The sequence below is a fragment of the Branchiostoma lanceolatum genome, chromosome 4, assembly GCF_035083965.1.
Source record: "Branchiostoma lanceolatum isolate klBraLanc5 chromosome 4, klBraLanc5.hap2, whole genome shotgun sequence".
In the NCBI taxonomy this organism is placed as follows: domain Eukaryota; kingdom Metazoa; phylum Chordata; class Leptocardii; order Amphioxiformes; family Branchiostomatidae; genus Branchiostoma; species Branchiostoma lanceolatum.
In genome coordinates, this window is record NC_089725.1 from 9,875,534 (window position 1) to 9,900,915 (window position 25,382).

Consider the following 25,382-nt stretch of genomic DNA (forward strand, 5'->3'; position numbering starts at 1 on the left):
CAAGGCTGAGCACTGCTATCAGAAAGAAATATTTACATCCAGAACGGCAAGATAAGAATGCCAGACTCCTGGAAATATCTGGTTATAACAAATGAAAATCTTAGGAGTCAGGTCAGAGTGTTCGGTGGATCCATATGTGTGATTGGAGTCGGGAGTTTTGTCTGTGTGGGGCCCTGCTTCTATCAGCATCTGCTAGATTCCCACCATACATTACCCCGTGTTCCAATATCGCAACAATGCAGATGCGGTCCTCATGCCGCATTCATAACCTGGGTTAAATTCATAACATGTCGGGAATGTTCCATCTGGGAGCCGGTGATGAGAAGCTACATCTATCGAGGACCCGTCCCCGTTGTCTGTCCTGCGTTAAGTCATCGAACCTGTGCCGCCATTGGATTAATGTCTAATGAAGACAAGTATGCGGACATGCGTGTCAATGCTAATGTGAATCGCTGCTTTCGATGGAAACAGTGTGCCATGATTCTTTGTTTTCCAGCTTTTGTCTTTGACATATCGTGACTGTGGCACACTTGCAACAAAGAACTGTATTTCACATAGTGAACAAAGGAGTACCTCTGGGACAAACGTACGTTTTGCAATACTTATAGTATAGCAGACAACGGTTGGAAAATGGTACTTTCTTGTATTTCTACAATTCTGAATACAATCCCTTACACCTGGCATACCTGACCAGATTACTATGCCAGGTGCGTAATCCCTTGTTTTGGATCCCTGCATGCACCTGCCACAGGTGGGTCTACAATTCCACCTGCACAATCACAGCTGGACACTCAGCAAACACATCCTCTTATTACTCATACATATTACAACAGATAGCTATCTCGTGTTGAAGTCATTGAAAAGCAAATCACTAGAGAGAAAAAATTTGGTCACAAAGGAATACCTAATTCCTTTTAGTGGCAGCAAGTAAGCTTGTAGCAGACCAAAATTAGTCTGAAAGTCAGCAAATTGGGACCAGAGGGAATAATCTGGCTCCAGACACATTTCACTAGAGAATAGGGGAGCAGGATGTTCAGACAACAATAGAGACTCATCACTGTCATACATGAAGGTCCTTACATGAGGTTCATACCAGGAGTGAGCAACAACATGCTCCATATGCATAGGGGATGGGTGTACTAGCCACAATAGCCCAGGGTGAACTGAACTGTATAGTATTACACCAATTCCTTGTGGTACTGATATGATGCTACAATGACATAGCCTCCCAAATTTTGACCCATTAGTTCTTTTCATATACATATTCAAGATACAATTTAGATACACCATATTTCATTTCCAGGATATATACACACCAGTCATCTACTTCTAGTCAATCGTTATCATTTCAAATCAGTTATGAAGACGATTTATTAAAAGTTTGTTCTGTTTTTTTTCCAGATTTTTTCATCTATATACTGTTGTGTTTTTACATGTTTTGGCAATTTCATGTACTGGTACCTAGGTAGACAGTGCCCTCCCCATTTTGACAAAGAGAGAGTTGAAATAGCCCAGCATGGGTACTGTATTTATTTGATATCACCAACAAAGACCCGATACACAGTGGGAAAATTTTCTGGACGTACGACAAAGGCATTTTTATGGCCCGAACGACCTTGTCGTACATTACATCGAGGGTCGTCGTACGAGCCATCAAAATGACTGACGTACATCGCGCAGGCTTTACACCCAGGAAAAAAGGCGTCGTACGTCCAGAAAATCTTTCCAGTGTGTATCGGGTCAAAATGACCAGCGAGAAAACCTGTCTTGCTGGTTTTGTCCCCTAAAAGTATAAATCCAAACTTTCTTCCCGACCACAAGATAGCTATCACAATCATCTGCAAGGTGCAATCTTGGTCCTTGGCAGTGACCCACTGAAGCAACCTTGAGACAGATTTGATGCAACCTTCACACATCCTAGTAAATCATTACAACATGTAAGGGTTCCTTGTGGCAAAAAACCTGGTAAAAAATTTCAGTTATGCCAGGAGAACATTCTTGAGATAACAGATAAGAAGAGACATACTACATATATCTTACAGACTACTGTAGATGCCATTAAGTTTGCTGTGATTCAATTTCAGGGTAAGGAGAAAATAGAGTGTTCCCAGTGGTCTTTAAGTTCGCGATAGCGCTATAGTTACATACTGTACAGTAATGGAAACACCGGCGCCTTTACAGATTTAAGTTCGGGGTGAAGCGGCACCACCACCCCCCCCTCCAACATAAAACAACCGCGAAAATTTCAAGAATAACAGTATTCAAATGTGCATGTGGTCAGTAACCTGCTGCAGTATCCAGCTAAACTGTACCACACCTGCAAATGCAGCAAATTTCTACCTAAGATATTTTTTAGCTCCCAAATGTGGAAACCTACAATGACTGGACAGGTTCTCTTTGGAATGCGGCATTCAGACTTTGGGAGACACCTATCTATAATGCAGTACCTGCTCCCTGCCCTGTTTTTCCCCAAACAAAATGGCAACTGACAGGTCCAAATTGGTTCAGCGTGTGGACAGTGGGGGAGACAACATGTCCCTGGATGGTTAGAGAGCCCAACTCCTGATGGCTCTGTAAGTAACCACAACAGCCAGATAAATTGGGCCAATGTTTGTGGTAGAGAAGTGGTTGTTGAGATAACATCTACAGACTGGCTCCATCCAACCCCCTAGCTACCTCCCCCCTATTACCTACTATCAGTTAGACTAGTCCAGGGGGATGGGAAGTATATTCTCCTACCAGCTGCACCCTGCTAAATCTGGTGTATACATATACCCTTTAGAACAATACTGGTGTACGTAACCACACCATCTGCATATACCTAGTACATACTCATGGTTCAATGATACTGTAAATGCATTTAAGTTTGCGTGGTTTTGATTTCGAGTTAGGGAGAAAATGGAGTAAGACAATAGTAGACAAGGGGGTAGGAGAGCAAAAAGCTTACCGTGAAAACTGCGAACATAAAACCACCGCAAACATTTTAGCATTTACACTTTACAGCACCTGCCTAACAAATGTAGTAAGGACCAAATTATTTTTCTGTGAACCTAATTTTTTATGCAAGGTGCACCACCGCACCTATTCCCAAAAATTAATTTTGAGCCCTTTTTGAGAAAATACATGAACAGCTGGCTAACAGCACCTCCCTGCCCTCCATTTATACAGATACCTGGAAACTAATGTATCCAGGGAGGCAGCTTATAATCTAGATGGGTACTGGGTCAGCTCCCATGTTCCGCATTGCTTCAATGCTCGCCAAATTAGAATATGTAACATGTAACTGCTTGTACAAGACGCTATACTTCCTTGTTTTAACACAACTCCTTCTCATGTACTACCTACATAACATTCTCCCAGAAATTGCTTCTTACTATAAGTTACTGCTTTCATTTCTCTGATAAGTTAAATTAAGGCTTCCCAATAATATTAAGGACATTTATTCTACCACAGAGGCTGGCGGACAAAATAGATGTCAGCAATAAAATTAGCAACTCCCCATTGAATTACCCCTTTCCCAAGGGGGTGGCAGTGATTGTAAGAAGAGCTGATTTGGGCTCATTTGCGAGTCTCTGGTTTCTATCCAAAATCCTCGAAAGGTTACATATTTAGTAGTCTTATTTACTTTCTCTCTTATTATGCTCTATCGGCATAGAATAAGCTTGGAAATTTCATTGCAAAGTAAACTTTATCCAAGCACTTTATTTTACTGCAGCAATGCCTTGTCAAAGTAGAATATCATAATCCCCTCCCCACTGAGGTAGATATGAGAACAGTAAACCGATGTTTAAATCAAAACAAACAGAATTTCTGCCATCCTTCTTTCTGCTTTGATTTCCATTTAGAATGGCACACATTTTTGTCACATATCTCATCTATTCACATGTCAATAATAATTTAGGGGGATCAGCTGTCCCTACAAATAGAAATTGCTTTTATTGAACCTTCATTTTCAACCAGTTTTGTTTGCGTTGTTGCTGAGATGTAGTTAGAATAGAGGTCGCTTGGAAAAATGCCATATTGAAAACAGAGCTGTGAAAATGGCTGCTCTAGTCCCTAGAACTACTTTAGATAAAGGGGAATCGGCAGACCTGTAAAAAAACACTTTTGTACACTAAATCCTATTGATCTTGGAAAGGGAAAATAAAGTTGTTGAACCCAGCGCGCGGGCATCTGTCTTGTCACACTGGAAAAATATGCCTTTGCTGTTTCTACCTCCTGCTGCCATCAACAACACTGGGCTGTAGGTCAGTCACCTCCACTGACAGCACAACAATGGGATGAAATTGATGATGCATCAGCTTGACACAAAGCCAGAGCAAGGCCATGTTACATGCAGGGAGGCTACATAACATATTTTGTCCTTCTGGCTTACATATCTATATATTTACTACGTGCAAAATTTGACGCCTTGTCTGACTTTCTATTTCCTGTTCGTAATTGGTTCAGTACAATTATATCTTCTGTTCCTGATTGGTTGAGTATAATGTCCACATTATAATGAGTATAATGTGCACACTATAATAACACAGTCAAGGTTGGATGCTACAGTATATAGTCTCTGCCACACCTTATGAGTAAGATCTGGTTTGTCAATCTTTGAAGTTGGAAGTGCATCACAGGATAAATGTACACAAACAAACTAATGTTTTTAAAAAGAAACTTTGCCTTCAGGAAAAAATTCTAAGGTATTCAGCAGTGTAAACACAACCATAATACATCTCCATACTAGTATATATGCTGTCTCCAGTGTATGTACATTGTGAATACTCACCAGGGTAGTTTGTACATGAATATGGGTCAAGTAAAAAATCTGTCTAAATATAGATCAGCCGAGATTGCTAAAAGTGGTAATCACTCAGTTAGTCAGTAGTAGATCTATTTTAAACACAAACTTGAAAAGCCTTTTTTCTTTTCTTTTACTAGATCTAAGCATTTGGCTTGTGTGAAAAACATGTTGAAAATCTTACCTTGTGCCAACACACTGAGTTCCAAGAACTGGGCTATCTGGAAGAGTTCCATGGCTTCCTCTGCTTGTGACAGCTCCCCTCTCCCTGCCACCATCGCCTGTACTTCACTCAAACTCGTGGCACTCGGACTCTCGCGAATGATCAACGACATGTCCACCGTATCCAGATATATGGCCTGCAGCAACACGCGAGCATATCTCCTCGGTATAACCGTTTCGTCCAGGACTATCCTGGTCGGCGTTTGTAACGTTCTGTCTGTCATCTCCTCCCCTGTACGCACTCGCTTTTGCAGCATATTTCTGAAAAAGGGGGAGCGAGCTGACAGGATTGCTTTGTGACAACGCAACTCGTCGTCGAAGTAATAGTCATTACCGCATGCTTCCGTTACGTTGGAATCTGGCGGTACCGCTTCTGACGAGAACACTAAGATAGCATCGTAGTAGTCTCCCGTTTCCAGGAGAATTTTGAAGTCTTGTTCCAAAGCGTTTGGAATACCGAATTCGTCACCAAGATGCACCAGAACATCCAGGTTTTCCAGTCTTGATCCTTCTGTGTCAAACTCTCCTGTGTACAGATATCTCAGTAACGCCGAGAACATTGGAATGTCCATTCCCGCGGTTTTAATATCGACCAGGACTTCCTGACCGTAGCCGGGCGCCCGACAGAGCAGGTCTCTGAAGAACGGGCAGCGGGCGGCCAGGATCGCTCTGTGAACGGGGAAGCACGCATCCTGAAATATCAGGTCTACGTCTGTGCAGTACTTGTAGTCGTACAAGTCTGAGAGGTCCTGTTGGAGGAGGGAAGAAGGGGGCCGTGCCAGGTCGGCCTGGATGCTGAGCTCTTTCAGCGCAGCGCCCGCCTCATATTCCTCCACAAGAGCATTGATGTCTCTAGCATCCCAGTTACAGGTCAACTCGCGGATGGCCTTTGCATGGTCGGCCGACTTGCTACCCTTTTTCCTCCGCGTCAGCTTCTTCCGGACGGTAGCGAAGGCGGAGGACTTCTTCTTCTTGTCGGAATGGTGCCGGGTCGCCGTCAGCGTGTGCGGCAGGCCGTGCCCCACATCGGGGTCCAATGGCGTGTCGACAGACGAGTACCTGTGGAGCAGCGCCGAGGTTCTGTACTGTGGGTTAGGGATCTTCTCGCTGGGGCCTCCAGTCGATGCATTAGCACCCATAGCTACTACTGTGTAGATGCCGAGAACGCGCCTGGAGTGTAGAGCCTGGATCTATGCCACATCTTGTAGAGATGAATCACTCAGTCCTAATAGCCCCTGGAGACATCCGTCAGTCCCATCCCTGCAAATAACATGGGACAACTGTGAGCACGAGCAAAGGCATTAGAATTACAAAACAAATGACTGAAAGTATCATCTGTTCCATTGCCAGCTGAACACATTTTACAACGCCGTGACGGATCCCCTTCATGAATGTGAGCAACAGATATGGCTCATTTGTTGGGGGTAGAAATTACCCTTGTACATGGACTAGAGGATGGTGATTGCACAACTGTGTATATACAGGCTGCATATTGGATGCGCCGGCCTTTGACCACTTTAAATTATCATATCAGACCAGCTGCACAACCATTGCCTGCTCTTACGGCAAACATTAATAACTATTTGGGATGGAATCCCTCCTGATATGACACTTATGAATAATAGGTCACAGCCAGTTCATTCAAGCAATGCATCAATAGAGGGGTTCACAACAAGTCAATTCCCCAGTCTCAAGGCTGGATCCCCCAAAAGTCTCTAACGTTATGAACCTAATACACAAACACACATAGTCTTGCCATGGTGGAATAAATCACAAAGGAAACAAGAGTCCGTAGGACACAATTCTCCGTGAAGTATTTATAGTATGTTCAAGTATTGACCCACACAAATTGCATCTCTTCTCAGTCCAAGTAGTGTTTTAGAGCAAGTAAAGAAAAAGTGTTTGTTTATATTTTTCTTTCAATACAGGAGTGGTCAACCTGCTGAAAAGTATGTTTTTACAGTATGGCACAGATGGGATCTAGAAATTCCGGGAAAAGTCACAAAGTTAGATCTAGATGGCCCCTTTTCAATTATCAACGAACCATTCAGCCTTACAACTAAGATGTATCAGAAATCACAAATATGCAGTAAATCCTGTTTCCACAATTTATTGCAGGCCGGCCTGATCTATAGCTATCAAGCTATTTGCAAAAATAAGGCTCATTTATATTATCGTAACATAATTTCACGAAGGTCAAAGGTCACCTGATCTAACCACCCGGAAGTGACACTGGCGCGCGCACTTTTCTGAGAGATATTTCTCAACAATCTTTCATCCCCTGCGTAAACTTTTTACATTGTCACAGCCTCCGTATTATAAACTACAAGTGTGGTAAGTTTGAAGGTCCAGAGATTTGCCATTTTCACACTGTGCGTAAAAATGCATCGTCCGTCCTGTGCGCACATACTGTATGCGAGTTGCGAGGGACACGGCATACTTAATACACAGACTGGAGCTCACTCGGCACATGTTCGCAGCTAAAACTCACAATTCCCGTTGCCGCATTGGTATGTAACTTGGTATATCGTTTGCTAGGTTGCGTGTGGTGATGCACGTTGTCTATTTTTCAATGTAACAGTGACTATACGATCACAGCAAGTAAGGAAGATTTATACCCCGTATCTGCCTGAAGTATTCCAGTCATGCATAACGGATTATAACATGGTCCCTATGGCAGGGCAGTGGGACATAGCATTAATTATAGGGGTGCAATTACGATATTGGATTGACGTTTAAAGTAGTTATGGTGTAACAAAGCTATTGTGCATCACCACGCCGAACCAGGCAAACGATATGCTAAGTAACACACCAATGCGACAACGGGATCGTGAGTTATAGCTGCGAACGCGCAAACAAATGCAATCCCAATACTCCCAGAAGGAGGTCATCCTCCTTCCCGGAGTAATGACGGCATGCTGCCGCTGATTTCATGGGCAGAGTACACTTGCAATGGTGCGTGGGTCTGCTTTCCCAGCAAACATGGTAGGAATGCTGGAAACAATGTGAACAGCAACACTCTGGTGTCAGACGAACAAAGCTGCCTTTGACATGGAATCGGTCTAGTTTCTTCTGGCTAACAGTAAACCCACACAAACCAAATGCAAACAGGGATGCGTGCGTTCTTTTTTTGTCGAGGATCACTGAAGGAAAATGGGCAAATGAAGGGCTGTAGTCAGAATGGTTACTTCATTATCAGCCCTACTAGTGACCCTGTGAAATTATGATTAGCTTTTGGAGAATAAACATACAACTTCCAAGTCCCTCACAGGCCACAAGGAATGTCACGTCTTGTCAGTAAAATCAAACGTACAAGGACCCAGACAGCATATTGTACAAACTATGAGGTATGCAAAAATGCATAAACATTTCTACATGCCAGGGAGTCTTATGTGGTAAGATGATAAAAATTATCGCATTCCAAAATCATTCCTTATTTCCTGTTCCATCTATCACATAACATGTCTACTATAAGCGTCGCACAGAATACAAACATTTCTAAATAATTTAGCCTAACCACGAATATTAGACTAACAAATTATGAATGTTTTGGTCTAGTGTTTTTTCATGAACAATCATTTAAATACAAACCTGTAAATACAGGATTAGCAAATATTACCTAAGAGTCAAAGAAATCTCAACTACATGTATCTGACAAAAAGTGTTTGGGCCAAGAGGCTAATGTCCTTCAGACCATAGAAGATGATATTGTAATGTGATACCACTTTCATAAAGATGATGATGATAGTTTCCTCAAGTATCATAACACCATCATGGTGGTCTATTCTATATCATTGAGTTTCTAGTTGTGTATCTTCTTCTCTTTCTGTGTAACCTATGGGCACATACCCTTGTCTGGACTAGACTAGAGGAACCGTTATAATCAAATCAAGCTGTTTTGAGGAAGGGGCATATTTCTTGGCCAAGTCTATTCTACTATTCTACATTGTCCGTAACCCAAAGAATGATCTGTCACAGTCTTACATGAAATATACATTGCGTTTGTTTGTTTGTATTCTTTGGTAAAGATATTGACAAACAGCTGATTTGTTAGCATACCATAATGGGCATAATCAAATCTTTCTAAGATGGTATAACTACAAGGTAGCCTTGAAGAACAGTGACTAGCTGACTGACTTTCACTCAGAAAGCCAGAAACAAAACTGACAAGTGTTTGGGGCATGTAGTCTTACTTTAACATTATAACTTAAGATGTAAAATTAGTATAGTAACAGTGAAACAGTGGGGATCAACCTCCACTAACTGACCAGTCTAACTGGTCCGGACCTTTTAGCCTAGTGGTTACTTCGTTGGGTTCCCAAAACTGTGCGGATCGGGATCGGCACAGGTTTGAAACCCGGGAGCGGCATACTTTGGGTTCTTACACAGTGGTTCCCACACCGGGAATCGAACCCGGGCCTCGGCGGTGAGAGCGCCAAATCCTAACATCTACAATTGGGTTGTAAACATTCAAAACATTTGGCAAATTCTGCATTTCATTGCTGATATAGACATACCAGTAATGAGTTGTTTTTACGTATTAATAAATGAATACAGCCCATCAATACAACAGTTATTTCCAACAATAGGAAGACTGTAGGCTGATTATCTTTTTATAATAACTGAATCACTACAGCACTGGGGGAGCACAGTAGGCATTATAATACACAATTTGGGTGGTCATTGTTTCAGCATTTCACGGGTACGTGCTAATTTAGTGAACTCTAATTTGTGCATCTACTACGTGTACCTGCACCGTGGGAACTTGTAGAACAGACTTTTTGGCAAACAAATGTACCCCCCTCCCCCACCCAAGAAAAATAGGTTTATCCAGGGGTTGGAAATGTGTAGTCTGGTTTTTGCACCTAAGTCACAACAACCTGCACAGTACAGCCATGTCGGAAATACACACGTTTTGTCCACGGCACTAACTTATAACGATGAATAGTCATAATACTGTAGTTAAGGAATGGTATATTTTTGCTTCCCCGTCCTACAGGGTATCCTCCTGGTAAAAGAACGGCTACTAACCTGTTTAGAAAACACTTGACTAGGTTTTTCTTGCCGAATTTTTTTGGGGCTCGGAACGTTTGCACCCCCATCCTGCTAGATCTCACGTTCGCCAAACAAACCCCCGTAAACAAAGGTCTCGGGACACTCTACGACAGTACACAACGGGAATTATAACTCATGAGGAGCCCTAGAGAAATCCTAGCAACAAATTACACGTACCGTGACGATCTAGAAAGCTTCCCAGACCGAATTTGTAGCAGTGCAAGGTGGAAGCTCGACGTCTCTAGTGAAGCTACACAAAATCCCTCGGCGGTGGTAATTTGCATACTCGGTTTTGCTCGTGAAAAGCCGTAAATATTCGGGATAGTCCGGAAGGGCAGTTTGAAAACACAATGAATATTGACGGAAGGTCAGAGATTATAAATAATGTATCTGATAAGTTATTTTCAACGGAATATCCGGAAAGTAGTACGTAAAACCGGACAATATCTTTAAATCGTGTTTACCGGTTATCCGGAAGATGATGTTGCATTCGGAAACCTTCGGAGAGGGTCAGCCTAAATGGTGCTCTCAAACCTATTTTGATTGGTGCAAACAACGGTAACGCTACTAGCAAAAAGTTTCAGAAAATACAACATAATGACTATTTAGCTTCCATATGTGATCATTATAGGTGTAATTCTAACATGATTATTTCAAAAGTGTGCTTCTAATATGTCAATTATTGCCAATATTCCCAAAATTTTAGAAAGCCTTTGGTCTGGGCTAAGCCAATCAAATAAGTCCTTACAACACCATACGGTTCGTGTGTGCAGCCTCGTTTTGAATCTGGAGGCCGCCATATTGGATGCCCTTCACTCCAACAGAGAGCATCGACCTTTGCATCCGCTAGAAAATACAGCAAATAAAACCTTAACTTTGACAACATGCTCGGTTCAATCATCGCACGTGGTGGCCTCGGCCGGGCTCTGCTCACCGCCCGTACCCAGATTCAACAGAGAGCGGGGATCACGTCGGGAGAAGCCAAAAATCCAATGACCAGCGCGGTAAGACGTCATGATATAAACTGTTCTAGGTCTGAGGATAAATGTTCTTGCTGTAAAAGTTTGCCCGATAAAGGACTGAAAATATATGTCCTAAATTCAGGAAAGAGCTTTGACTTGGCATTGCTCCATTTTAGTCTTAAACAGGTAGCTTAGACAGTGGATAAAATTTCCCTACATAATATATATAGAAGTACTTTTTTCATGTGTGTAAAGATATGTAATAATGTATTTATATGCTACGCACGAGATTATATAACAAGTATAACCTCAGTACTTTATCAATTGCAACTACTAGTCAATGAACGAGATTGTCCTTAACCAATTATATTTCATCATAAACTAATTTGTACATTGATCCCACCAGACTGGCTACACCTTTGACAGGACTTAGAAAACACTGATGAGTAATCATATCAATTATTATGAATGCAGGGTGCGAAATACCTGGTTGCACGTTGCACAGTGCAACAAGATTTCGGTTGGTGCAAGTTAATTCCAAACCCAGGTAGCGCAGTGTGCAACCTTATATTTTGAGCCAAAGATTTCAATCGGAGCCCTGGAAGCTCACAAAAACACAGTGTCACTCTCATAAAATTCGGTAAATCTTCAATTGAAATAAAGAAATCAACACTTTTTCGTTTAAAACCATCCAAAACCCTTCATAGATCGTGGAATATGAGCTGAAAAAGACAAAAACACACTGCCCTCAGCTAAACAAGATGTTGTTCAGTCAATGGGAACACAATACTATCTAATATATATTTTGAAATGTTAGTAGTATTATACGCTACATACAAGCTTGATTTGAAGAAATCGGTGAATGTTGCTGGAGCAACCTGAAATTTGGATGTGCAACCTAGCATTTGCCCTTGGTTGCAACATGGGCAACCTGGCTCAAAAAAGTATATCGCACCCTGGAATGGCAGGGTTTTTCCTAGGAATAAGATTTTTGAGAGAGGAGAGCGACTAAGTGGGGGGGGGGGGGGGGGGGGTGATGATAAGCAGTAAGTTAAACATCAAATGACTTAAACAACAAAATCTTTCAATCAAACCTCTGCACGTAAAAGAACCCAACACACTTATTGAGAAGAGTAGGGGTGACCCAGTGTGCTTTGTCAAAAATGCGAGCCGTGGCAAGGCCGCATTGCACTACCACTAGCTACTTGATAAAGCATCATGCTTCACCTCAATTGAGGATGACTACTTTACCTTACCTACATCTACCATTACTGTAACTCTAGATATAGAGAAATACTGTATGTCAAAGACCCACATTCCTGAATGCTTCATCAATTTCTATTACTTATATAACCTTCTTGCTCCAAACAATAAACATACAAATCAATGTATTTGATAGAGATTTCAATAGAGCTGGGACGGTATCATAATTAATCAAAGTCACAAAGGTTAAAAAACAGTGCAAAGGAAATATATTGAAAGCCAGTATTTGACAAATTTGGGATCAATATCAATTCCATATTTGATATATCATCAAGGACCCATAAACGAAGAAGAAGTAAAGAATGATGTTGCCATATTCTATAGTCCTCAGTCCTCACCATGTCTGTCCAAGGACTGTCAAAGACTTGATTGCTGCCTCCTATCTGCCAAAAGCAGAACTGCAACTGTACAAACTACACCTTGCTAGAAAGCAGTGGCTGTAGGTACTAAAGAAACTGTCTATCTATATTGTTACCAGAAAGATAAATCTGACCTATAAAAAAAAGAATTTTTTGGATCAGTCTAGGAGTGGTGTCCATGTAACCCAGACAAGATAAAGGCTCCAGAAGGACCCACAGACCATAACCTTGCTACTTGCAAATTTCACTGCTGATATTCTACAAATTCTATGATCTAAATTCCAAATCATTTATGACTTGATATAAACAGTATTACAGTAGTAACTGGTTATTCTCCAAGCAGTGGTTTTGTTTGGGGGGGATAGTAGTGGTCGGGATTTTTAACGTGGAGTGACTTGAGGGCAGCATTAAAAATCCCGGCCACTACTACTATCCCCCCCCCCCCCCATTCGAAACCTCTGCTTGGAGAATAGTAACTGGTATCTATAATGCTTCTATGTAATGTTCTATGATCTTAAAGTGCTGCTATTCTTCATGTGTAGGACAGAGCCATTGGTGCCGTAGTCATCGGGGCTGGTGTGATGGGCATCCCAGTCTGGATCCTATGCAACCTGAAGAGATACCAGGGCAAGGAGTGAAGAAGACGACAAGAAGAACATCAAACAGCCTGCGGGAGACAAGCATCCATTCTTGGACATCACACTGTCAGTACAGAACTCTTGAGAAATACATCTTTGGACTTGCTAGGGTCACCGACTTGCCACCTCGCTAATGGAAACCACTCCGCTATGTCTGCAGCCATGCTGTTCTGAGTAGGAAATCCTGATTTATTTCAAGTTGAACTAAGTTACATCGCCACACTACATTACATAGAGCCAGACTGTATTACATAGAGCCAGACTGCGTTACATGATCAAGGTCTTGATTCCAGAGAAGCTTTATGCACACCGTGAACAGAATGCTCATTTCATCGACATTGAAATAGCTGCTAAGAACCTATTTGTCACTCAGTGCTATGAAAGGCTTGTTGTCAGATACTCTTATTGGCTTCTATTTCATTACATTATGCATGTATATCATCCAATGTACAAACAATGTCCACGAAAAGTAAAGTAGTATGACATTTTAATTGTCCCTGCAACTGGATGCCCTTTCCCCAGGCTGATTTAGAAAAAAGAATATGGCTTGATTTCATAGGAAGTCACGTTGTAAGCAGGTAGTTATGTTCTAGATTCTGATTGAATAAATGTGGTATCTATCCTGATCTATCTGAGCCTGAGGTCATATTTTCCAGTCAAAGTACTTTAATTACTGTTATGAATAATGCTAATTGCTAACATTGAGTAACAATGCTCAGTCCCTAGAAGCTAATAACTATGATTATGAATTCTATGATTTATGAGGATTGTTATACAGTACATCTGCACAGTAAAGCTCAGAACAGATTCTTCATTTATATTAATGCAATGATAGTAGGCTAAAAGTAAACTTTTCCCCCAGTTCTTTCTTAACCATTCACTATTCAGGGTTTTTGCGTTTCGGCGCATGCGCGCCGGAACGCATTGTCCTGGCTTTTAACTTGCAGGCAGGAACCAGGGAAGCTTGGTTCAACACTGTGTCGCACACAATAAGACCTTATATGGCAATACGTTCCCAAATCCTTGTATAGCCGTTGCCTTATATGGCAAGAGAGCACGAAAAGGCAGGCAGGCTAGATTTGCATGTGACACAGGAGGGCGACCGCATGTAACTGCTACAACTGTTCGGAAATATCATTGCATTGTGGTTTCGGACTTTGATATCCTGAAAAATGACCATATTACATCTATTCCACAAGATTGCAGAAGAAAAAAAATGATTTCGTCAAGAAAACGACCAAAAATCGGCATAAATGATACCATATAGTGAGGTTATAGCATTACGTCCAGAGTGACTAGATACGTACCGCAGCTTGGCCGATCTGGCATTGCGAAGCACTTCGGACCCAGAAGATCCGGGTTCGTGTCCGTGCATGGATTTTTTTTTCTTTTTAGATATTGAATATCAAAAATATATATTGATATTATATTAATCTATCAATATCATATTTATGAATATCATTTTTTTTCATTAATAAATAAAGAAATATTTTATATTTGTTATTTTTGAATATTCATTTAATATATACAAGGCCTTTGTCTTATGAACAGGACTTCATAGATTCCAAACCCGGCATTCGAATTTTTCTGTTCATTGTAATGGAAAATACCGTGCAGCGGCTCCTATGCGCGGTAAGATGATTCTTGCAAAACACTCGCCACTAAACTTCTATCCCCGATGTAAACAGAGGCTCTTGATGTTGTTTGCAAAACAGCGATTCTTTGTTACAGTAGCAAATGCTCCATTGTTCAGTATCGACTTCATTCAGACAACACGGACGTGGAAAGTGGCGCCCCTCGGCACAAAACTATGGGAATTTTCATGAATTTTAGCAAAATTACCCAGGAAAATAAGGAAGAAATGTTGTAAATGCGGAAACCAGAATAATACGGATGAGGTAGCTGTTGATTTGTTTGACATTTGGTAGTCATTTTAGATAGAACCTTAGCTGTTATGAACTTCTATTTCACTTAATTACCATAGTGCTGATGATTCAATGGTGCTTTTTCAAATTTTATGTTTTATTGCGTGCCATGTACATAATTACATTGATAGCTTTTATAATGAGCCTATTATACATTTTACAAATAAGTACAAGTTGTAGGCCAAGACCAGCTTTTTCAAAAGCACTTAAGTTAAGTGACGTAACTTCAAAATTGCTTTCCCCAATCTGCCTTTCTCTATTAAAACAGTACTCATTTCCCAAAATGACAATTTTTCTTATAGACTGAACAGCCCTTGAGTGACTTCCTCTGGCAGATTTTACTTCAAGTAAAGGGAAAAGACAATTCACACTTATAAACGTAGCCGAAACGCCAGCTTTTTTTAAAAGCTCTTGTTTTTAGAAAAATTGAATAAGAGGGAGCACACACAGGCAAGGGAGCGAATTCTATGTATTTATGGAAGAATCCATTGCTGAGTGAAGGCTGTATGCTGGATATTAAGCTAAAATCTGAATTTGACAAGGGGGCGCTGGGCTGAAACAAGAGGGCGCAGCGCCCCTCTTTCCTGATTTAGATGAACCCCTGCTATTAACCACAGTCTGCTACGCCAAAAACTCAAGCAACTGGATAAAGTTTTGAAACAGACGTTTCAGACAGCATCCACTGTCTTTCGTCAGTGACTAATGATAGGACTGAGAACACCAGATTTCATACCAAAACTCTGAATAGGTACGTTAATGAGGTTAAGACAATTTAGGATGTCTTGAAGAAGTCTTTAAAAGAAGATTAATTCAACACAAAGTTTTGTGCCAATAGTTCAATTAGCTACTGTTGATTTTAGTACAGTAGCTAAATGTTGTTCGTCCAGTTGCTTGAGTAATTATTTTTGGCGTATCTTACTACCTGGATGTCTAACTTTCATCAACGTAACTACAGTCTGTCAATTTCTTTTCCTCCATTTCACTTAAAAGTTAAATGTTTAGCACCTATTTTTATTGATATTATTCATCTTGCCCTAGCTACTAGTATGTTGACGTCTTGAATATGTGTGGCAAATTCACTTTACACATCAGAGGCAGGTATGCTTAACCCCTTTCATAATGTCACATGATCACATCAATGGATATACACAATCCATACAGCCATGCGCTTGATCCACTTCCCCTGCATGTGCATCTAGACCTCTTAGGGCTCGGACCTTTAGAGACTGACTGTAAGTAGCGTGTCATACTGAGCAGAATATGATCAGAGTACATCTTTATAAGTAGTATGATGTGATCTGCACTTAGGTACAGCTGTAACTCAAATGTGAATGGTATGTTAAACCAAGGCCAATGCAGTTATTTGATATTCAGGAAATGAAAAATTTGATGTACCAAAATCAACGATGTAAAGAATGCCAAAAGCCTTCAATACTTGAAGAAAGCTCACATCACATAATGGATTCAGTTCAGAAAATCTAACCTATGAATTGAAATTTGAATATTTTTGACATGTTGAATTCTGTCAGTTTACTATGGAAAAGAGCCATGTATTCTTCAAAGTGCGGTCATCCTGTACAGTTCATTTCAGAAATAGCTAATGTACGCATTATCATGATTATGATTACCACAAGGTTTTTGCATACATCAGGCTTGTATTACTATTAGTTCAATATTTGTATGAAAATACATGCCCTAAAGGCTGCAACCAGCCCCTCATTCGCAGCTATCAAAGAAAGCAGCACCGAAATACCAGAATGTGTTTTTTATCATGGTAAAGTATGACGGGCTATTGTCATGACAAGAATTACAATCATGACACACTTGACTTGCAGCTTCTTTGCATGTACGTGTGTCTTGCTTTTTTATACTCCCAAAGTCACAATATCAAAAACTCCTAAAGGCTTCTGTCAGGTAAAATGACTAATGAAGTCGTCGTCCTAGCCATATCTCCCTTGTAGCGTACTATGTTAGCTGGTATCAGCCGCTTGCCATTTATCTTTAAAAGCAGTATGAAGATATCAAAAAGATCTTCTATATCTAAAACAGTATCAGCTCTTTCCTCTTTTATTAACTGTTTCCTACATAAAACAGCAGAGGGCAAGGTCTATCTTCAGAACTTTCTTAATGGCTATAACTTCAAAGAGGGAGACTCCCGTTCTAGACAGTTACTGACGGTTTGACAAATTTGTACAAATAGGCTGTACTGCAACTAGCAAGATCAAACGGTGGCCATGTTGGTTGCCAAGCTCCATTATAAAAGACCTTTGTACCGAATGCCATCAAAGCACAATTCTGTTGTCAAGCTAGGGCTTGGTTCAAAGCTATCATCTATGATTTTTCTAATGCAGTCTCTAACAATGAAGGAAAATACCTGTTTCGCAGACAGGAGATGTGGAGTTGACAAATCAGCATCTTTTTGGCTCTTTTTGTAGCTACGAAACAAGATCAATGTCACAAACACCTGCTACTGGAGTGCATTTTACCCACCATCCTTCTCGCAGCATGGAGGGTCCTCCAGGGTTCAAGGGCTCACACATGTGACGTTAAACATGCTCCACAGCCAATCGTGTAACAGATTAGCCATCAACCCACTCCAGAACCCACCAATGTTGCTTCACTCCACTTAATCATTAACTCGGAGCCGTTTGGACTTCAACCTGTGTCAGAGTAAGCCACAGTGTAAGGCCACATACGCCCTCCAACAGCTAACGGTTCTGCTAGGATTTTCAAAAGGAAGGCTAGGAAAAAAGATGGCCGGTGTGCTCCGAGGCAGTGTCTCGCGTCTCCTCATGACTACGAATGCACTCCCTGTCATGAAGGCGGGGATGCAGTCAGGACCGGCTAAGAATGTCCTCACCAAGTCTGTAAGTATGCATTTGTACTGCTATCAGATGTAGGGACTGTATAATTGTACTAGCTGTGGAAAAATTCTGACTAAATTGTACTACTCCCTAGCAAAAATACTAAAAATACCCCGAACCATGCTCTGCGTTTGCAGCATGTACATGTACTTGTGTGGTAATTGCCAACGTCTTAACTATCTTCCAACTGAGATAAACTGAGATACCATCTACTGAGCAGTGCTTGCTGAAAAAGCCTTTTCTCTTAGTCTTAACACGCAGCCTTTAATAGTGCCCCAGCTTCTCTATTGTAGCATGATAGAAAAGGCTAGGTGGTAAGAAACGTTCCAAGACTGATGCCTATCTTCCCAAGTCCTCTTAAAGCAGAAATTTCTATTTTAGAAATAAATTGAAATTCTGGTAAGCTAGTCGGTGGATATATAGTCGGCGAGATTTGCTTTTATCCCTAGGCAGTGGGGAATACATACCTAGATAGAATGTGACCCCAACACAAAACCTCACCTCTATTTTCTGTTCTCTAATGGCTGTGAGATTGATTCCCGCGGGATCACGAGATTGTGCTGAAATGAAGGTGAAACATACCCGCGAGGTGAAGTACAAATCTGCCTCGAAGAAAGAAACTGAATATCATTTGTAACATTAAAGCATCTTCTTGATTCACAACCATTGATAATACTATGCATTTGGTGACACCGTCTGCATTGATGAATGACTATCCTTCACTGTCGCATCCTCATCTTAAGAGACTATCCAAAGATGTTATAAATTTCTACTTCACTACACGTACGAGATACTTGTTGCATATCAACAGGAGGGAATAGCACTTCAGCAACCCTCTCAAGTGTGATGTCTGCCATTATTGCATTGAGTGCTCAAATCCCACCTGTCCACATTCAACCTTTCAGGACGCTTCATGAATGTAATATGAAAGATTCTCTTGCAGAAAAGATTTTTCCATGATATCCTATAGGTAACATCATCACTGAGAAAACATATTATACTAATCGCCGACAAGTCTTCTGCCTCTGTGTATGGAAGTTTTATTTTCGTTTTTTTCTGGATGTTTGTGTTCTTGTGTATCTGTATTTATTTGAACACAAAGTCAATTGAGTGGCAGAAGGTGAGTGGGAAGATAGTGTCACTGCCAAGGTCAGAGTTGCAGGAGTGACAGGAAGTAGTGATCGGAGGTGGTAAAACTAGTTGTTTATAAGACATGACAGACATCCCAGGTCATGGGGTCAATGGAGGAGGCTACTAAGTTATGGGGAGGTGTTGTTTTTGGTCTGTCTTTTTGTGTTTTCACAGTTATTCATTTTCCATATGCTTGTAACGTTCACCATTGACTGACAGGAAGTGATCAATAAAACGTTAATGAAAGAACATACGAGGAACTCGTTATAGAAATATTTCACATTCTGTAGCGATACTACATACTTTAACTTGACAGTACATGTATCATCCTCACAATAGCAAGATAACATTGTTATCTGCAGATCTCTCTCTTGGGGAAAATTCCATTAACTTGTCAGGCTAATTGACAGGAAGTACTGACATTGCCTTTGTGATTATGTCATCCCTGTTGGTTACAATTGAAGGTTGAATGCACAAGAAAACTAAATTTGACATCTTGGTTCAATCTTATTCTTGCTCTGTTTCTTTCTCTGCTGAGTCTACACAGAAACAGTAAATCCATTTGATATTGTGGTCAGTAATTTTAGCAGTTGGGGCAAAAGGGAGTAGTTCACGCCATTTGATTTTAACAGTGGGAACAAACATCCCTGTCTCAAATGTTCAGGTAATCAAATATTTGCGCTGATGAAATTTTAGCGGTTGAGATTTGCATGCCTTGCAGGCTGCACAAGAAGAGTACTGGTTTCGGATTGAGAGCACTATTGTTTGCATAACCAATGCATATGTTAAGAAATCTTGTGATAAAATTCTTTGAAAATGTTCGTGTGTTCCTGGAACAATACAATTCAAACCTGTCTGCAAATTCTAAAAATACATCAGAGAGCCTCTTAATGCATAAAGTGAACCACAAAACAAGAATTTGGATGGGATCGAACTACAGAATTTAAGCTGATAAGATTGCACACTTCGAGGATATTTGGAGTTTCTTTTTTACACAACCATGTTCTACAAACCTGATGAAACCATTTTCGGATGCACTACTTCCATTTTTCTCATTATTTCCGCTACTGTAGACCCAAGTGCAGTTGCAATTCTCATGCAAAGTGCGTCACCAGACATTATAAAACACAGTAACAATTCAGATCATGTTGTCTGCTGATGGTAACGGTATGTAACATCCCCCCTTGGAGTGCTTACCGCTGCAAGTGTTTTAGACACTCAGCGTTTATGTCTTACTAAGTCATTGCAGATTAGTTCCAGGAGACTGAGGTCTGCCAGGGGATGGGCCAGACATCAATTGTCTTCTGAGACTTCAACATGATACTGTAAATGTATTTAAGTTTGCAGGGGTTAAATTTTGCAGTAGGGTCAGAAATGAAGTGTTTGCAGTGTTTTTTTTGTCGTTAAAACAAGGTGGTAGGCAGGCAAAAGACAAAACAAGCATTTTTTAAGTGCAATAAAGAGGTCACTACAAAAAACGCAAACATCAAACCACTGCAAAAATTTCAACATTTACCTATCTCTGTTTTCTTGTTGATTCTGAAGGATTAATTTGAACATCAATCCCTTAGACCAGCGATAATTTTTAGAAATATCCAAAATTCTTCCGACTGGTTTATTGTTTATTACAATTTATGCAATATGTAACATTTCTCAGTATTGGTTGCCTGTCATCTAACTGCTTTTTGATATTGTTTATATGATGACTGTATACAAATTCAAAAAGACATGGCGAATGCAGCATTAAAATCTTATTGTTGAATCCAAATTGCCTCAGCATTAGTTAGATATTCACATATAACTGGCTCATTTATCAAATATGGCATCCCCCACGGTTTGATATAATGTTTCATAAAAAGACAATGTATTCACCATTGATCGTGCAGTGCTGAAGTCAGATAATCAGGTGATATCAAACATGCAAGTCCAATTTGCTACGAAAGTATTATTTAAAAGCTATCAAAGGGCATCTGGCAACTGTGTAACATAAAATTTTCACAACCACAAACCCTCTACTGTTAACAAGGGTAATAAAAAAGCTTTGTATTGGGCTAAGGAAAAAAATGTTGTGGTTCCGATTACAGTCCTGAAAAATTTACTATCGGAAGTTACTCTCTTTTTTATAGATTTTGGCTGAAGTGATCCAGCAAATACAGTTTAACATTTTAGAAATTATATGCATCAGGACACTGGTATTTTCAACATCATATTGTAGTAATACAGAATGAGATACACATGTACAGTCAAACCTACCCAAGGCGACCACCCGGCGGACCGAGCAAAAACGGTCGCGATGGACAGGTGGTCGCCATGAAGAGGATTCCACTGACATGTCTCCAGGTCGAGGTATTTTTTCTAAGGCCTAGCCATTACTATACTGTAGTTTTACATCCCTTTCAGTCCCAGTTGGTCTGCCCTTGAAAGAAAATGGCTACATCTCTGTAACAATATGCACCTGTAACGCCGTCTATGGCCACCTTAAGAGCCTTCAAGTTGAGATCCTTTAAGGCCACTTATCTGTGCGGCAGCCCTACAGTGAAGGGTGATGCATTACGTATCCACCACCAGAGAATTGAGCTTACCGAGAAGAGAGGCTGTCTTGGCTGGGGAGGTAAGATAAGAAGTTCAAGGAGACGTGCGCCTCAAGTTCATCGTCAGAGAGAGAGCTGTGATCAATACTTATTTGACCCTGGGCAAAAGCCAAAAGCCCCTGTATGCATGGTATATACTCTTATCACGTTTACTTGTAGAAGACTGCCATTGTGTGTAATTCGACTTGACATTATTCTTGTGGTTGCGCCAAAAAAGCTTAGTCGAAGGCTTAAATCCATCATTTGTTAGGTCAAGAGTGACCCTATGTGCTGCGGTGAAGAACAAGTAGTGATTAAGGATATTGTGTTATATACATTATATGCACAGCGTTACTCTGCAATTTCCGATGTATTTCTGTTGCTGTTTAACAGTTCATTCTGTAGGAGTGGAATAAAAAAATGGAAATGCACCTCTAGCATAGGTTTCAAATGAACCTTTAAACCCAAGTGCATGTACGATGATTAGTTGCCCTGGACCTGAAGGTTTGGATTTTGAATCCCGGCTGCTGTTGCTCCAAATCTCCCCAGTTCAATGAACCTGATGTATACATATACATATACATATACATATACATAATATACATATACATACAGTCAAACCTACCCAAGAAGACCACTCAGGTTTCTGTAGGCAAGTGGTCACTATAGACTCATAAATTCTTAATACTTGTGTCCAAAAATTATGTAAGGGACCACCGGAAAGTGATCACATTAGCCAGGTTGTCCTTACGTGTGAGTAGAAAGATGACTGCAATTAGGTCAGACTTGCAGGAGTGGCAGGAAGTACCTGAAGTATATTAGGTCGGAGGTGGTAGAACTAGTCATTAATCAGACATGACAGTCCAGGTCATGGAAGAGGCTAACGTATTGTTTTTGGTCTGTCTGTTGTTTTGGTTTTTTTGCTGTTATAAATCTTCCATATGCTAGTCATGTTTACAGTTGAGTGACAGGAGGTGATCAACGGACATATCATTAAAAAGTTGTGAGATCTTGGAACTCTTGTTGTCCGTGTAGGAGCTGGTTACAGGCGGACTTCTCCTGGTGGTGGGGGTCGGTGCCATCCCTGCCTGGGTCACCTTCAACATTCCAAAATGGACGTCAGAGCTAAAGAAATAAAGCTGGTACGTGCTTAACCTTCTCCCTGCTGCCTAACTCTGTAACCAATAGGGAATTGGGTGCCAAACGGATATTTCAGAGTGCTAAAGGTAATGTTTATCAAGTTTTTTTGTACGCAACAAGTGACAATCATCTGCCAACGTTTCGGTAATCTACACCTGTCATCAACTGTGATGAGGGGGGATACAAGCTCAGTCAAGTTTGGGACCACACACTTCTAACCACAGCGCCACCTAGCAGTGGGAAGTTGAATTACAGTCATTATTTCCTGAGGAACGTAGCAGAGAGACTGCTGAAATACTGGCGGGTATTGTTAGTGGTTGTGTACAAAAAACGTTGATACCCAGTGATTTACAAACCTGATGAAACTACTCTCAGATAATGGTACAATACATTTATCATTTAACCCATTTTGGTACCCTCTTTCCAATACAATTATTTAGACTTTGTGAATTGATTGCTTAGCCTCTACCAAGCTCAGGACGTGGCAAACTGTATCTATTGACTAGCCAACTCCTCTGGTATGTTATCTGTCACTTTGGCCGTTTTCTACAATTCCAGCCATGTCTGGACCCTGATATAGGCTCTCTCTCTTGGATGTCCATAACTGATAACACTGACTGTTACACTGCCCCCTTCAGGTTCGGACGGTGAAGCCCCGGCCAAGAAGCTTTGAGAGCCACAAAAAAGTAGATGTGTGATGATGCGACAGCAGAGCGCAACTTGAGCCCTGAATGCTGGAGATATATAGTGTAGTCCGGTAAATGTAATATCATATCCAACTTATTCATATTGTAACACAGAGATAAGAGTGTCTTCCTGTAAAACGGAACTATAGATATATGAATGATTGAACTGTAGAATGAAATAAATGAAAATCTATCCTCATTTCAAGTGTCTATGCTCTTATTATCTTCTAGGAGAAGATTATGTTTTTGGTTGAGCCAGCTGTTGGGTGGGTCTGTATGTATGTCATGAGCATAACTCAAGAAAGCTTTGATGAATCTTTATGATATTTGGTAGGTGTGTAGTGGTTGTGCAAACGAAGGTCAAGTTCGAATATGGTTTACAATAGTACAATAGTAGCGTTTTTCAATAGTGCTGCAGCGATCTTTTCATTTTTGTGTGTTTCTATGTAGGCAAAAAAAGTGACGGAAACGTTGATGAATCTTCATGATTTTTTTTACGTGTGCAGATGTTGTGGAAACGGAGGTCAAGTTCAAAATGATTCCCCTGGCATTTTCCGTCGGTAACGCAGCTGGCTTTGTGTGGATGTATATTTGTATGTCGCCAGCATAACTCAAGAAGATGATATTTAATGGGCATGTAGGGTTTACAGAAAGGAAGGTCAAGTTTGATAATGGGCCTTCTAGCGGGTAACGTTACCTAAGGCACTGCAGCGGAGCTTCAAAATTTTGGGGCACATTTTCTGAAAGTGCTATGGTCATGATTTTTGTTTGGTACATAGTTCATGCCACAGAAAGTAAGTTGTGTAAGTTTGGGCCCCGTAGCGTCTTGTTTGAAACTGCAGTGGGTGTTTTTGTTTTGACCTTCGGACATGAATGACTTGAGAAGGGGTCGACATATCGTCGTGATGTTTGGTATGTAGAGAGCTCATATGGTGCTTTACACAATCAATTACTAATTATGCAAATCAGGGGCTAATCTGCATAATTAGCAAGGAAAATTTGTTAGTCCACTACATTTCATAATGGGAATGTGACAGTGTTCCCGAAACAGGTCAACAGAGGGCCTTGCCTAAAAGTATAAATAAACAGATGGGGCATATAAATAAACAGATGGGGCAGTCTAACTACACTCCAAGCAGAGGTGTGGGTCCGGTTGGTTTTTAACGTGTTCAGTTTAGGCATTAGTCCAAAACACGGTTGGCGACATAACGAAAAGGGGACAAAATAGAAAGCCTGACAAAAACACGTCAAAAACCAGCCGGACCCATTCCCCTGCTTTGAGAGTACACTGCACCAAACCTGCACCACTGCTAAGGTATTACTTAGCACCGTAGTGATAAGTCGCATGTACTATGTCTTTCAAAATGTGTATGATATGGAATAAAGATTTATTCTATTCATATATATTGACTGTACCATTTCATCATCACTTTCAATATTTTTTGATGACCAGTTTTAACATATATCAGCACACTAGTTACAGTTTTGTTTGGGGGGGGGGGGGGCAACGACTGCAAGCAACCGACGGTCTCACTACAGCCTCTGTTTGCAGCTAGATGTCGAATCAGTAGCAGGGCGAGTACGTATGAACAGGGTACTTTCGATCATACTTATCAATAATAAGTCAATCAATTGTCTTTTCGTTGATTCTTGGATGATAAATGAGATTATCTACGGTTCAACACACACAGAGGCGCCTCGGCTGGGATCAACACTACGTTCATGGCAAGTCAAAACGATTTCAATGAGTTGCATGACCCCAGGCAACCTTTCCTTAGGTA

At 40.8% G+C, this 25,382-nt stretch overlaps 1 protein-coding gene and 1 long non-coding RNA gene across 3 annotated transcripts in view; one reads left to right on the plus strand and one right to left on the minus strand.

Moving 5' to 3' along the window:
- The window catches only part of LOC136432500 (BTB/POZ domain-containing protein 7-like), a 28,759-nt gene extending 18,332 nt beyond the window's left edge, over positions 1-10,427 (minus strand). Inside the window, exons 1-2 of one of the 2 annotated variants that reach the window (XM_066423818.1) lie at positions 10,241-10,427; positions 4,971-6,268 (exon numbers count right to left, since the gene is read on the minus strand). In XM_066423818.1, the coding sequence (XP_066279915.1) occupies positions 4,971-6,147 (1,177 nt within the window). In that variant the 5' untranslated portion in view covers positions 6,148-6,268; positions 10,241-10,427. Of the gene's footprint in view, positions 1-4,970; positions 6,269-10,039; positions 10,204-10,240 lie in introns of those variants that run through there. The other variant, XM_066423819.1, reaches the window with a different exon arrangement.
- Positions 10,428-17,816: 7,389 nt separating this feature from the next.
- Positions 17,817-23,800, plus strand: LOC136432503 (uncharacterized). The gene is made up of 3 exons (XR_010755536.1): positions 17,817-18,077; positions 22,811-22,917; positions 23,554-23,800. It is a non-coding gene; the product is annotated as an uncharacterized lncRNA (long non-coding RNA).
- Positions 23,801-25,382: the final 1,582 nt, after the last annotated feature.